Consider the following 13,302-nt stretch of genomic DNA (forward strand, 5'->3'; position numbering starts at 1 on the left):
CGCCATCCAAGCCTCCCTTGCCGAGTCAGTAGGTCCCGTGACATATGCTATTTCCAACCTTTTCACCAAGTCTCCCGCCTGCTCTAACAGTGCTGATGAGTTCTGCTTTACTAATTGTATCTCATGGACAAACACCTCCCGCAAGAATGCTTTAAAAGTTTCCCACGTCAAGAGGTCGTTGGGGTGGTGTCGGTGTGTCTGGAAAAAACCCTGGATTTGGGATGCTATCCTATCCGTGGAGGGGGAACAGCTTGAGCCAGAAGGCATTCAGCTTCCACAGGGCCCTGGGCAGTGTACTGGGGGTTGAGTAAGGAGCCACAAAGCCAAGGGGGAGTGATCCGACACTCCCCGAGGAAAGTATTCCACCCCCGAGGTGAACCCCACCATGTTGGGGGTACCCACACAGAGGTCTATATGGGACAGGGATCCGTGGGTTTTAGAAAAACAGGAAACTGCCTACAGTCTGGGTTTCGGATTCGCCATATGTCAGCCCACCCCACTTTCATCAGTAATCTACTAAGGGCCTACCCCGGTTGCCCCCAGGAGGCGCCACCGGGGGTGTCTGTCCATTTTGGGATCTAGGTAACATTTAAAGTCTCCCAAAGTTAATACCGGGACCTCCTGTTTATTGGCCAGATACGATATCAGCAGCTGAAGCACCTCCCGCGAAAAAGGGGGGGGGGGGGGGTATGTACACAAAAGCAAGAATTAAAGTAAAAGCATATAGTTTACAATACAAAAAAACAAATCTGCCAGACACATCTATAAGTGAGTCCAGTTCCTGGTATACCAGTGCCCGGTGTATCAGAACACTCACCCCCCGAGAGAACGAAGTGTGAGTGGAGTGATAGGCCTTCCCAACCCAGGCATATTGTAGATACTTCACCGTGTCCCCCTGTAGATGCGTCTCTTGAAGGCCTATAATTGCCGGGTGGAATTTCCGTAAACCTGCAGAAATCATGGTCCTTTTCAGAGGATCATTTGCCCCCTGACATTCCAAGTCACTATGGGTGTAGCAGACATATACCGGTTGGGTAGAATCTACTGCACCTACTGGGGGTTCCCGAGTCTCCAAACATCATTCCCGCATGAGCCAGACCTGTAATCCTCAAGCAGACAGGAGGGCCCGATAAAGAGAGCGTCCAGTCCATGGTAGCAAAAAGAATGTATCCTGTGCACTGGATATGCAATGCAAAGCGGTAAAAAGCCTTGTAACTCCGCTGCCGAGCCAAACCAACTAATCAGCAGCAGTAGACATATTGATCAACTTGTAATCTTGCTTCTGCCAACCGGGCAGGATGAACATTTACCCCGGCAACAAAGGGGTGGCCCATGCGCCCCTCCGGCTTGGCGGCCGGGCACATGTAGGTTCTATCACCGCTCAACGTCAACCGTGGTTGTAGAGAGCAGATGTAAAACCACATTCCAACCGAACAGAAAACTCGTCACCGTCAAAAGCAGACTGTGGACGGAGATAAGTTCGCTGATAACGATCATCAAGTAATGTCCCCTCGGTAACTGTAAAAACCATCTCAGGTGGATAAGTGCCACGTCTTCATAAACCCTCCATAGAAAAATACCAGGGAATCAATCCTCTGCTCTGTGACGGATGACGTTCTCATTGTGATCAAGCCATCTGGCAGCATCTTGCACATTTTCAAAGAAATGGTTCTAATCCATGGCGGTGATACGAAGCTTTGCCGGGAACAGCATAGCATATTTCAGCTGCAGCCTCTGCAGGCGCTTCTTAACATCGGAAAACTTAGAGCATCTGCGTTGCACTTCGGCGGAGAAGTCTGGATAGAAGGATATTCTACTGCCTTGGTGTTGCACTGATCCCTTCTCTCTGGCCAACCGCAACACAATTTCCCGGTCCCTATGGTTCAGGAGCCTGACCAGCATCGCTCTTGGGGGGCCTCCCAGCGGGAGGGGCCGCGGCGGGACTCTGTGCGCCCGCTCCACTGCATATAAAGGGGAAAAGGCCTCCTTGCCGAAAACTTCCTGCAGCCAGTTCTCCATAAACTCAGTGGGGTCCCTACCTTCCACCTTCTCCGGCAACCCCACTATCCGGACATTGTTGCGTCTTAAGCGATTCTCAATGTCATCTGTTCTGTCAAAGGCAAGGTGCTGCGTTGCTGTTCGCATGTCGTGGTGCAGGTGAGGCAGTTGGTCTTCCATATCACTCACCCTCCCCTCCACTGCCGTAGTTCTCTCCCTGATTTTCTGTATATCCTGGCACAGTAAGGACACTGTCTCTTTCAGCCCCCCAAATTTCTCCTTAAGGTCATCCACAGAGGCTGTGCATCTCTGTACTGCATACAGAATCTCACTTAACGTAGGCTGGGGTGCATCATCTGTCTGCTCCTCAAATATGCCAAGCATAGGATCAGGAATAGAATCCATAGGAGCACTATTGTCTTCCCCATCAGCATGGAGCAGGGAGGCCTGTGCTGCAACGGATGCTGAGCCCAGGGATGCTTCTGGGGGCAAGTCCTGTGTTCCTGTAAGCTTCTGGGCATAATACAACATGTCCCTAGGCTGATCTTTGGCCGGGGGGTTTAGATGACTTACCCCCCTGAGAAGCTGTCTTGTCCCGGCCGCGCGGCGTGCCTGGTGGCTGAGACTGCCAGGCGCCATCTTGGCTGTGTGTGGAGGCCGCAGCCGCGGCTTCTCCCCGGTGTTTGCGGGTCATCCCGTCCATTATAACAGCAGCGGTAAGTTCTCTGAGGGTCCGGGCGTTGGTGTGCGGCAAACCCAACCTGAATTCGGCAGTATTGTTGGCGGGGAGAGGATCGTTAGAGGATCACCAGCGCGAGCTCCGTAAAACACCGCTGCTCACATGCCCAGTCAGGCCACGCCCCCAATATTTATCATCTTAGTGAGACGAAATTCCACCCGATTCACACATCATTAATTGATTTGAATACTTGTGTTGGATGGGGAAAAGTTTTTTTAATAGATGTGTAGTTTGTATATGGCTTAAACTGTTTCGGCTGGAGACTTTCATAAGTGTTACCTTGGTTTGTCTGTTTTGTTTGTTCAGTTAGAATATTTTCTGCCATTTGACCGACTTTGTTTGATAGGCGATTAATGATCGTATGATGTGTGGGGTTTGATTCCATCATTTGATTCCATCCTGCGAACATGATTGACCGGTCAATATTGTATGGGCCATGTGATCTGATATATTGTTCTGCATGACACCAGGAGTTTTTACTTTATCAATATTGATAATGTTTCAGGAGCTGTCTTTTGGGTCTTTCAGTATTGCCTGTAGTTTCAAACGGTCCACTGTTATCAGGGGAGGGCTGGCAGCCTTAGGCCTGGGGGGCAAGTCCAGTCAAGTGGCCCATAGAACCGGTGGTGGCAAAATGGTGGAACGGGAAAACAGTCTCTAAGGTTTTTCATGATCGCAAAGGTGGGGGGTGCAGGGAGGACAATGTGGCCCTCCAGGGCCTGTGGGGGACTTGTACTACCATGGCCTCTAGGAACTAAACCGCAAGCAAGTCCTGGTATGAATCCCTCAGAGCTGAGGACCTGCCCCCCACCCGCAACTAGACAAACTACAAGTCCCAGCATTAACCCCTGAGATCTAAAGATGTGTCCCCTTAGATCCCACGGGTTCATGCTGTGCCCTGTAGTCCTTCACTTTTGGGGTGTTACATCCCAAAAAGTAAAGTACTACAAGTTCCAGCATGAACCCTGGCTGAGATTTAAGGATGTGATCTCCTCCTCTGCTGCTGGCTCATGCTCCCATGACACACGTATGTTCTAATTCATTCACTTCTCCCAACCTCACCTCAGGCAGCTTGACCATAGGGTCTAATATGCTTCAAAATAGGGTGGACTCAGAGCGCAGATCATTGTGCTCAGAGCCCACCCAGGCGTGTTAGAAAAGCAAATTAATATTTGCTTTTCTAACACTGAACTGCCTCTCTGCCAATCGGGAAGAGAGGGTCTGATATCCGTCACCTGATTGGCTGAAAGGACAGGCGCTCCTATTGGATGTCTAGCAGGAGGAAAAGCATGGCGTAAGCATAGAGAACACAGGAGCCGCTGCCTGTCCCACAGCTCCCAGCCATCACTCGCTGCCTGACCTGCCACCCAGATGAGGTAAGTGCCGGTCAGACAGCGGGCGAGGTGGGGTGCTGGTTAAATGCCGATGGGGGGTAACATTGGCTACATTTGATGGGGCACAGCGAGGCTGTATTTGATGGGGCACAGCGAGGCTGCATTTAATAGCAGAGTGAGGCTATTTTTCAGTATTTTTTAGTTTGCACCAGACAGAGAGAGACATCGCTCCAAATTGTCCGCACAGAGACCACTCCTCAAGAAAATTGCTTGATTCCTTTATCAACATAGTAAAGCCTTGTACACACCACTATTGTTTTTTTTTTCTCAATCCAGTGAGTTGAACAAAAAAAAATAAATAAAAGCTGACAGCTCTGGTTGGAGCTGCTGAGCATTAGCAAAAGTGACCTGGGCATTGATCACTTTTCAGTGGAGTGGCAGTGCCTGCTGCAAGTGTGTACAAGCCTTTCATCGCACACTGGTGTGCTGCAGTTTAGCTGCAGTGCTTATGCACACAGTTTTCCTTAGCCACAGTCCCATAGGCTTATTTTAGGTTGTGCGTTTTTGCTGCAGTTTTTTTTATAGCACACCAAAGATGCAGCCGTTTTTGTGCACTTTCAGAAAATGCAGCAAAAATGTGCAAACTAATAGTCTATGGGACATGCAGGAAGACCATGAGATGACCAACACTGCAGCAGACCAGTGTGAGCTCACATTATAGTACATAGGAGCAGGTACTGCACATGCTGCTGAAAGAAACCTCCTTATCTGCAGAGAGAGAGGGGGAGAGGAATTTGGGAGAGAGAAGGGAGAGGCTGGTCACTGCTCACTCACTTGGAAGGACTCAGCAGGCAGAGGGCTCGGTTATCAGCTTCCAGAGCTTCCCATACAGATCACCGCGGGATCTCAGTTTGAATGTTCCCGCCCACACGTCCGATTCAAAGACGCAGCACACAGGCTGCCCGGAGTGTGGGCGGGCACAGTGAGAGAGGGGGCTGGAGGAGGCGGAGCGGATCCACCCTCTTCTATTCGGCTGTGCTTAGTCTGAATGGAATGGACACAGACTGTCAGCTCAGAAGCAGGGAACAGCACTGTGACATGACAGATGTCCAATCACAGCGCTAACGTTCCTGCATGCTTCTGGGCTGTTATCCAGCCCTGCCAGCCTCCCTCAGCAGTAACAGTCTGCCAACTGCACATGCTCAGTTCTCAGCTTGCAGCACATCGGCCTTTTTACGGGGATTTAGAGAGCAGCCTGGGGGGAAAATGCATCCCTGCCCCCTGGCCCAGCCCGCCCCTGATCATTAGTATAAAAACCTTCAGTTGCGTCATAATGGGTACCTGGGTTACCAATGTCCACAGGGACTAGGAATAATGCAGAGTAAACAGCTAGAGAAACTGCTATCTGTGAGCAGGATGGATCAAGGGTGACAATTTAACACTAGACAGAAAAGGACATTTTGATGAGTTGGATGAATTTGGGGTCAGGCACTGCAACTAGTAAAGTTGAAACAGAGAAATGAGTTAAAACAGAATACTTTATATGTTAGAGGGAAGATGGGCTCTATGGCTGCCCGACTGATCATAGAAGCTAGAGTATGTGAAGTATGGGATGCAAAGGATATCAGAACAAAATAAGGAAAGCAGAAGTTAAGCAGGGAAATATTAAAGTGTTTAAAAGAGAATGATATGCATGTGTTGTGTACAAATGGGGAAAAATGTAAGCAATTTTAGAGAGCTATTTGTGTATGTGTATGAATGCTGGAACCTTTTAGTTCTGCATACATGACACACAAGAGATAAATGTGAAAAAAACAAAAACAAATGCCGCAAGCCTTAAAAAGTTCCCTCCTAACTATATGCCACTATTAAGCTGCAAACGTTAAACAAGTCTCATACATACGTGCATAATCATTTTAAAATAAAAATGACATACGCTGTGCTAGATAGGTCCTATACCTAATAATAATCCATGCCTTTATAATTATAGATGCACAGGTGAGTAATAAAGTGCATAAACACACAGCTGGTATAAAGTGCAGGTGCAATCTGTGGCAAGCAAATGCCCACACAAATGTAAACGCACAACTGGAAAAAAGTGCAAATAGTGCGTGAATCACACTCAATAAATTTGATTAAAATATATAAACCTAACCATTACATGGTGCCACCATATACATATAACAGAAATTAAAATAAAAACAAAGGGGTTTAATGCATACCAATGTGACAACAAAATTGCAAAAAGTAAATATATATGAAGTGCAAGTGCATACACCATATGATTGTCCCTATATGATAAACATTAAACAGTCTTTTGTAGCAGCCTGTGTTAGGCTGTGATAAAAAACAAAGTACTGATGGTGGTGAGATGGATGCAAAACTGATCTCCAGTGATCAAATTAACATGCTTCTGAATCATGCATAGGTGAAATCCAGAAACCCCTTTATGGTAATGAGCTCACCTTAGAGGGTGTGACTAGCTTTTACACAATCAAATCACACATATGAACCACTATGGGTTTCTCCGCTGTTTCCCTGGATCAGAAGTTTCCTCAATGCAGTACTCAAAAACTGCACGAAAGGGAAAAAAGCTGATTTTATTTATAATATTTATCAAAATTGTATTACACGCGCGTTAAACGCTCCCCCTTCAGGGTACTCGCATGTATAAGGTGCATCAGTGCACCGTACTTCATAGAGCCTAATAGATACTGAAAACAGTATGGGTATGGCTTGTATTTCCTCTAGGCAGGTATACTGTCTCTCTCACTCTGTCCTGGCCCCTCCCCTACGCATGCCGATACTCAGGGTGGGGCGTATCTTCCTCAGGGGGAACTCTAGTGTTCTCCTAGTGGAGCTATGACTTTCAGCAAATTCTTCACAGCTGAAACGTCCATGTCTCTAGCTGCCTACTGCTGTCATGTGTGTTGGTCCTGCCTGGCAGTCCTAGAGCTAAAATGTAGTGGACCAGGCATCCCAACATACCTATTCCTTGCTATTTTGCCTTTTTAGTTTCATGCCCACCAGCAAAATCTTCACATCTGACACTTCAAGTGTTTAGATGCCTAATACCGTGCCAAATGCTGTGGTTGCACTAGGTTTAAAACTGTGACCGATTTTTACTTTAACCACTGTCAGCTGAAATGGAACACTGCTTCTTTCCTAGGTCTGTATGGGAAAACTCCAGTTGAGGCTGCACAGATAGACATGGTAAATGATGGCGTGGAGGATTTCAGGTTGAAGTATATCAGTCTCATCTATCAAAACTATGTAAGTATGACTTGGCAGTACAGGTTTTCAACACTAAATCTTCACTCTTAATTGATGTATTTGGAAGTGTTTGTGTGTGTGTGCGGTAATATCATTTTTTATTTACCCCTTTTCAGGAAAGTGGAAAGGAAGATTACATAAAGGCTCTTTGCAATAAACTTGGTAATTTTGAGCGCATACTTTCTAAAAATGAAGGCAAAGGCTTTCTCGTGGGAGATCAGGTGAGAATCTGTATGAAAGGAGATTCAGGCATTTCACTAGTCCTTTGTCTTCCTGCTGCTAGAGTTACAAAATAAAAAGCTGTGTGGAGAGTGAGACCCCTCACACTGAGACCAGAGATCTTTTACATTTTCATCTTGCAGAAAATAGCCATGTTTCTGACTTCTTCTTTCAGGACAGCACCTGGAGAGCCCAGCTCCACCCATTTTCCCAGGAAATGCTGCAGTCAGTTTCTTTATAGCTCAGTCCCTTTCATGGCCTCAGTTGTAGTGTTTCCTCTGCCATGGTGGAAGCTGCACAGGAAACCAAGGGTGTGCTACACTCTCCAGGTGGGGATAGTATGGGGCATTCGTGTGGTGCCGTCTGTCTGTGATACAGGCCAGCTGAGCATATGCCTCCCCCCCGTGGCAGGAGCCACTAACCAGTCAGACCCAAGTAAGCAGGGGCAGAGGCCCCTGTATATTTTCATTTTTAGGGGTCTTATGTTTTTCCCTCTCACTCCCTTGGGGGGGGGGGGGGGCAGAGAGAAGGGAAAGGGGCTTCTTCACGCTATAGATTATCTTTAGAAGAGGTGGATAATCTATTAGACTATCCATACAACTTTAAACAAAAAGGGGACAAAGCCTAGATGTCTTTACATGATAAAATGTTCCAAGGCATGGGAGATGTGAAACATCGGGTATTTCCAGTACATAAATCTGAAACTGAAAAGTGGAAGGACCCAGAAAGGGCCCCTTTCTTCTCTAAATCTCCCGAGCACTATCCTCCTCAACAGGAAATCTGTTTAAGTATGGAATAAAAAACTAAAGCTTGATGCAGCTTTTTCACAGATGTCAAGAAACACAGACCTGGCTTTTGAGGATATGGGTGTCCTAAAAGAAACAATGGATAAAAGGGCAGATTCCCTATTGAAGAGAGCCTGGGATTCAACCCTAGACAATTTAAAACCAGCTATGGCACTTGCACTTAAAGGAGACCGCTGTTTATTTATGGACTTGAATATTTATATTTTTTTATTTTTGATGGATTTCAATATGAATATTTAATCTATAGAGGCCGGATTCATTCTGATATAACGTATGTTACAGCCGGCTCTGTAGTGCGTTTACTACTATATATATTTTTTGTTTAATTCTAAAGTTTATTTCCATGTGATCAGGAGAGGGTACCCTCTTTTTGGTCTAGGTATACTCTTATTTTCTTGTATATCATTTGTTTATTATTAGGGTGGTTCACTTATATCACCTCTGGAGAGTGTTTACTTATTTGCACATTTATAAGACGCACTTGGCACTTTATGATCAATTCACAGTTTTTTGGCTTTGCACTCAATTGAAGCAGTTGTGTTTCCGTGGAGGTTTTCAATCGACTCTGTAGTGCGTTTACTTTTTTTTTTTTTTCTGCACTTTATCAAAATAGTAATTTATTAAGAGACTGTTTTTAGTTACTTACCTTTTGTTCACTTGATTTTCAGTTATTTGGATTCTATCACCTCTGTGGTGTGTTTATTTTATTTTTAATGTAGCACTTTGCACTTTTTGATATTTAGTAGACATTTATATATATATATATATATATATATATATATATATATATATATATATATATATATATATATATATATATATATATATATATATATTCTCCTTATATTACACTATTGATTTGTGTAACTAGGCATTATACTTATCACCCTCAGAGGGTTATTTAATATAGGGGCAGCGCAATACCAACATATCTTTACTCTCCCTACATGATCGCATGTATGCGGAGCTAGGGGATTTCAGATCTCGCACCTTTCCGGTACATTCCCTGGTGTCCGACATGATCAAGAGTGGTTGGAGCCTGAGAAGAAACCTTTTTTCCAGAGCACACAGGAGGAGGTTTCCCATTTGAAGATAGCCCAGACCTAGTTTGGAACAAGGTCCCAAAGTTGGACTCTGCCTGGCCTCAAAATCAACAGATCTAGCCTTCGAGGATGCGGGCACATTAAAGGAACCCATGGATGAGAAGATGGATCTACTTCTAAAAAGATACTGGCAGTCGGTGATAATGAATTTGAAACCTGCCATGGCAACAACTTGTGAGGCAAGAAATCTGGATCATTGGCTTAACCAGTTAGTCTCATATTTTAGCTGATTCCCCTAAGGAGGAGATTTTGGATTCCTTTGCTGCTCTTTCCGCAGCAATTGCATATGTTGCTGATGCCTCGGCGGAGTCTGTTCACATGACAGCCAGGTCAGCCTCCCTGACTAACTCTGTTAGAAGGGCTTCAACCTTCAGTTCAGAGCCCTCCCGTTCGGTCTGTCATCATCCCCGAGAGTGTTTAACCAAAATCATGGCAGAAGCTTTAGCTCCCCTCCGCCTGGAGGGAATCTTGGTGATTCCCTATCTGGACGATCTGCTATTTTTCGCCCAGACCAGGGAGGGTTTGCGAAAGGATCTGGACAGAGCCTGCATCCACCTAAAGAGAATTGGGATGGATTATAAATCTGCAAAAGTCAAATTTGTTGCCCACTCAGGAAGTGACATTCCTGGGGTTTCGGATCAACTCTCTAGACCAAAAGATCTTCCTGCCGGAAGAGAAGAAGCTGGTACAGGGGGTAGCCCTACTGCAATCCAATCAGTCCCTTTCCATCAGGAAGGTTATGTCGGTTTTGGGAACTTTGACTTCCTCCATCCCCGGTGGTCCAGTGGACAAGGCGTCACTTCAGGCCTCTTCAGGCTTTCTTATTGAAGGTCTGGGATCGTCAGCAGAGTTCGCTGGACTATCTGGTGAGGATCCCCACCTCGGTAAGGAGAGGTCTGTGGTGGTGGAGAAACCAAGAGGTACTTGCAGAAGGCCTGTTGTGGTCCTTCCCAGTTCAGGTGTGGCTGACAACCAACGCCAGCCCCGGGGGGCTCACGTGGACACCCAGTGGTTTCAGGGCTCTTGGTCCGCAGAAGAGGCGGTGAGGTCCTCAAATTGGAGGGAACTGAAGGCAGTGGAGAGGGCAATGTTGGCCCTCTCAGGTGTTCAGAAGCAACACGTACAGGTCCTATCGGACAATGCCACTGTTGTGGCATACTTGAACAGGCAGGGAGGAACCAGAAGCAGGGCACTTCAGGATCTAGCAAAACGTATCCTAGTGTGGGCAGAGCAGTTTACTCTACTCTATCCTTGTCAGTGATCCACCTAAAGGGGTCCCTAAATGAAAAAGCAGACTTCCTCAGCAGGAACCAGGTCCTAGAGGCAGAGTGGCAGTTGAATCCGGAGGTCTTCAGACTGATTGGGGAAAGATGGGGGTCAGCCAGAGGTAGATCTCTTTGCCACTCAGGAAAATGCCCAGGTCCCTCTTTTTCTCCCTGAACAGGCATGAGAAGTCGTTGGGAGTAGACGCCTTGGCACACAGCTGGAATTTTCGCCTATGCTATGCCTTTCCTCCGTTTCTGTTGATTCCGCAGGTATTAAGCAAGATCAGAAGAGGAGGCAGGGGTAATTCTGATCACTCCCTTTTGGCCCAAAAGACCATAGTTCTTGACCCTATTACAGATGCAGCAAAAACAGTTCTGGCATCTCCCTCTAAGACCAGATCTCCTCCGGCAGGGCCCTCTCGTCCATCAAGATCTAGGGAAACCAAGGCTTACGACCTGGTTTCTGAGGAGCAGCTCTTGGAGAGGAAGGGATTCTCAGATAGGTTGGTGGCTACCCTGTTGTCCAGTAGGAAGAAAGTCACCAGGGCAATATATTTCAAATATTGGAAGGTGTTCAACTCTTGGTGCAAAACTACGGCTAGATCACTGAGACAAATTGCTTCAATTCTGGAATTCCTACAATAGGGGGCAGATAAGTTGGCAATCAACACCCTCAAGGTGCAGGTAGCCGCTCTAGGGGTCTTCTTGGAGAAACCTATAGCATCGGGCCCTCTAGTAGTCAGGTTCTTTAGAGCTCTTTCTTAATCTAGGCCTGTTTTATCTAAAAGCTGCCCAGGCTGGGACCTGTCTACTGTTCTGCAGGCCATGACCAAGGATCCATTCAAGCCTATTGTTTCAACCTCCCTGAGATGGATTACATTAAAGGCTGTTTTTTATTTTATTTTTTTATTTTATTTTTTTTAGTGGCCATTACTTCAGCTCGCAGAGTCAGTGAGTTTCAGGCTTTGTCAATCAGGGAGCCGTTCTTTTGTTTTTCTGGACAGGATAGTCCTTAAAACACTCTAATTTTTTGCCCAAAGTGGCATCATTTCTAAATCGATCTCTGGAGATAATTCTCCCTACATTCTGCTTTAATCCATCGGGTAAGAAAGAAGAGGATTTCCATACCTTGGCTGTAAAGAGCAGTTCTAAGTTATTTAGAAGCCACTAAAGACTTTAGGCATACGATGCACTCTTTATTATTTTCCGGTAGTAAAAAGGGAAAGCAAGCTTCCAAAGGGACCATAGCCAGATGGCTAAGGATGGCAATTTCGGAAGCCTATTCCTGTGCTGGCCAGAAGAGTCCAGTGAGTGTCTGGGCTCATTCCACAAAGGGCTACAGCGGTGAGTTGGGCAGAGAAAGCTGGTGCCACCCCCGAACAGATATGTAAGGCTGCTACCTGGTCAAGTCTGACAACATTTGCCTGCCATTATAGATTAGATCTCATGATGGCTGGGGATCCGGCTTTTGGAAGGAAAGTCTTACAGGCTGTTGTCCCGCCCTGAATGGAGTAAGTCTCAGTAATCCTGTCGGGTGGCTGTCCTGAAAGTCGTTTTGGAAAATTCAAGTTAGTCTTACTGGCAACTTGTTTTCCAGTAGACTTTCAGGACAGCAGTAACCTGTCCTGTCTTTTTTAATGTTAATTGCTGTAATACTATAACTGTCACTTGTGTTGCAGCAGGGGTTGGAGAGTCTCTACAAAACAACCTGAGGAGGCTGCGTGGAGACTTCCCTTAAAAAGCTCTGATGGAGGAGGTGTTTCCTTTTGGGAGGTGGAGCCATGATCTCTTGGGTGGCTGTCCTGAAAGTCTACTGGAAAACAAGTTACCGGTAAGTCTAATTTGAATATTCTTTTCTCTGATGCTCCCAATCTGTGTGGTGTGTGTGTGTGTGTGTGTGTTTTTTTTTTTTTTTTTTTTTTTTGTTTTGTTTTTTTCCATTATCGCACTTTCCAATCTTGTCACCTTCATGAACTTTTAGCCATCATTTAAATAGACTTTTTTCTAATTTTTATTTTTTGTCTAGATTTCCTTTGTAGATTATAACCTTGTGGACCTGCTCAGGAATCACCAGGTGTTGGCTCCAGACTGCCTTTCAGGGTCCCCTCTCCTATCTGCCTATGTCGCCTGCATCTGTAGCCGTCCTAAGCTTGAAGCCTTCTTTTCCAGTGATGCCCACAAGAACAGACCAATCAATGGCAATGGCAAGCAGTGAAATATGTCCTTTGATATCAGGGCACAAGAACAAAACAAAGCAATATTTTGACTCCTATTGTTGGAATTTAGGCATCTGATGCTCTTTATTAAAAAAATAAAAAATATGCAATGAAGCTTGTCCTAATTTTTGTGTGTAAAATTGGTTAGTGAATTTTATTTTCACAAAAGTCTGGTTGAAGATCCTCCTCTTTGCAGATTTGGGGTCAACTAATTTTCACAAAGTGTAAATACTGTCTCCTTGGCTGAAATTGGTTATGTTTTAGTGTGCTTTTGGAGCATTTGACTAAAGCTGACCATATATTGTACTAATTTCCTAAGGAGCCAGCTGAAATTTTGCATAGAGGGTGG

General features: G+C 45.7%; 1 protein-coding gene across 1 annotated transcript; it reads left to right on the top strand.

Moving 5' to 3' along the window:
• The first annotated feature begins 7,214 nt into the window (after positions 1-7,214).
• LOC143997526 (glutathione S-transferase P 1-like) lies at positions 7,215-13,067 on the top strand. Its single transcript, XM_077493180.1, has 3 exons — positions 7,215-7,344; positions 7,461-7,565; positions 12,764-13,067. Exons 1-3 carry the CDS (start codon positions 7,282-7,284, stop codon positions 12,950-12,952), a joined length of 357 nt encoding a protein of 118 aa, XP_077349306.1. The 5' UTR covers positions 7,215-7,281; the 3' UTR covers positions 12,953-13,067.
• Positions 13,068-13,302: the final 235 nt, after the last annotated feature.

Source organism: Lithobates pipiens, unplaced genomic scaffold (assembly GCF_037356315.1).
Source record: "Lithobates pipiens isolate NorthernLeopardFrog02 unplaced genomic scaffold, aLitPip1_a1.2 Scaffold_19, whole genome shotgun sequence".
NCBI lineage: Eukaryota > Metazoa > Chordata > Amphibia > Anura > Ranidae > Lithobates > Lithobates pipiens.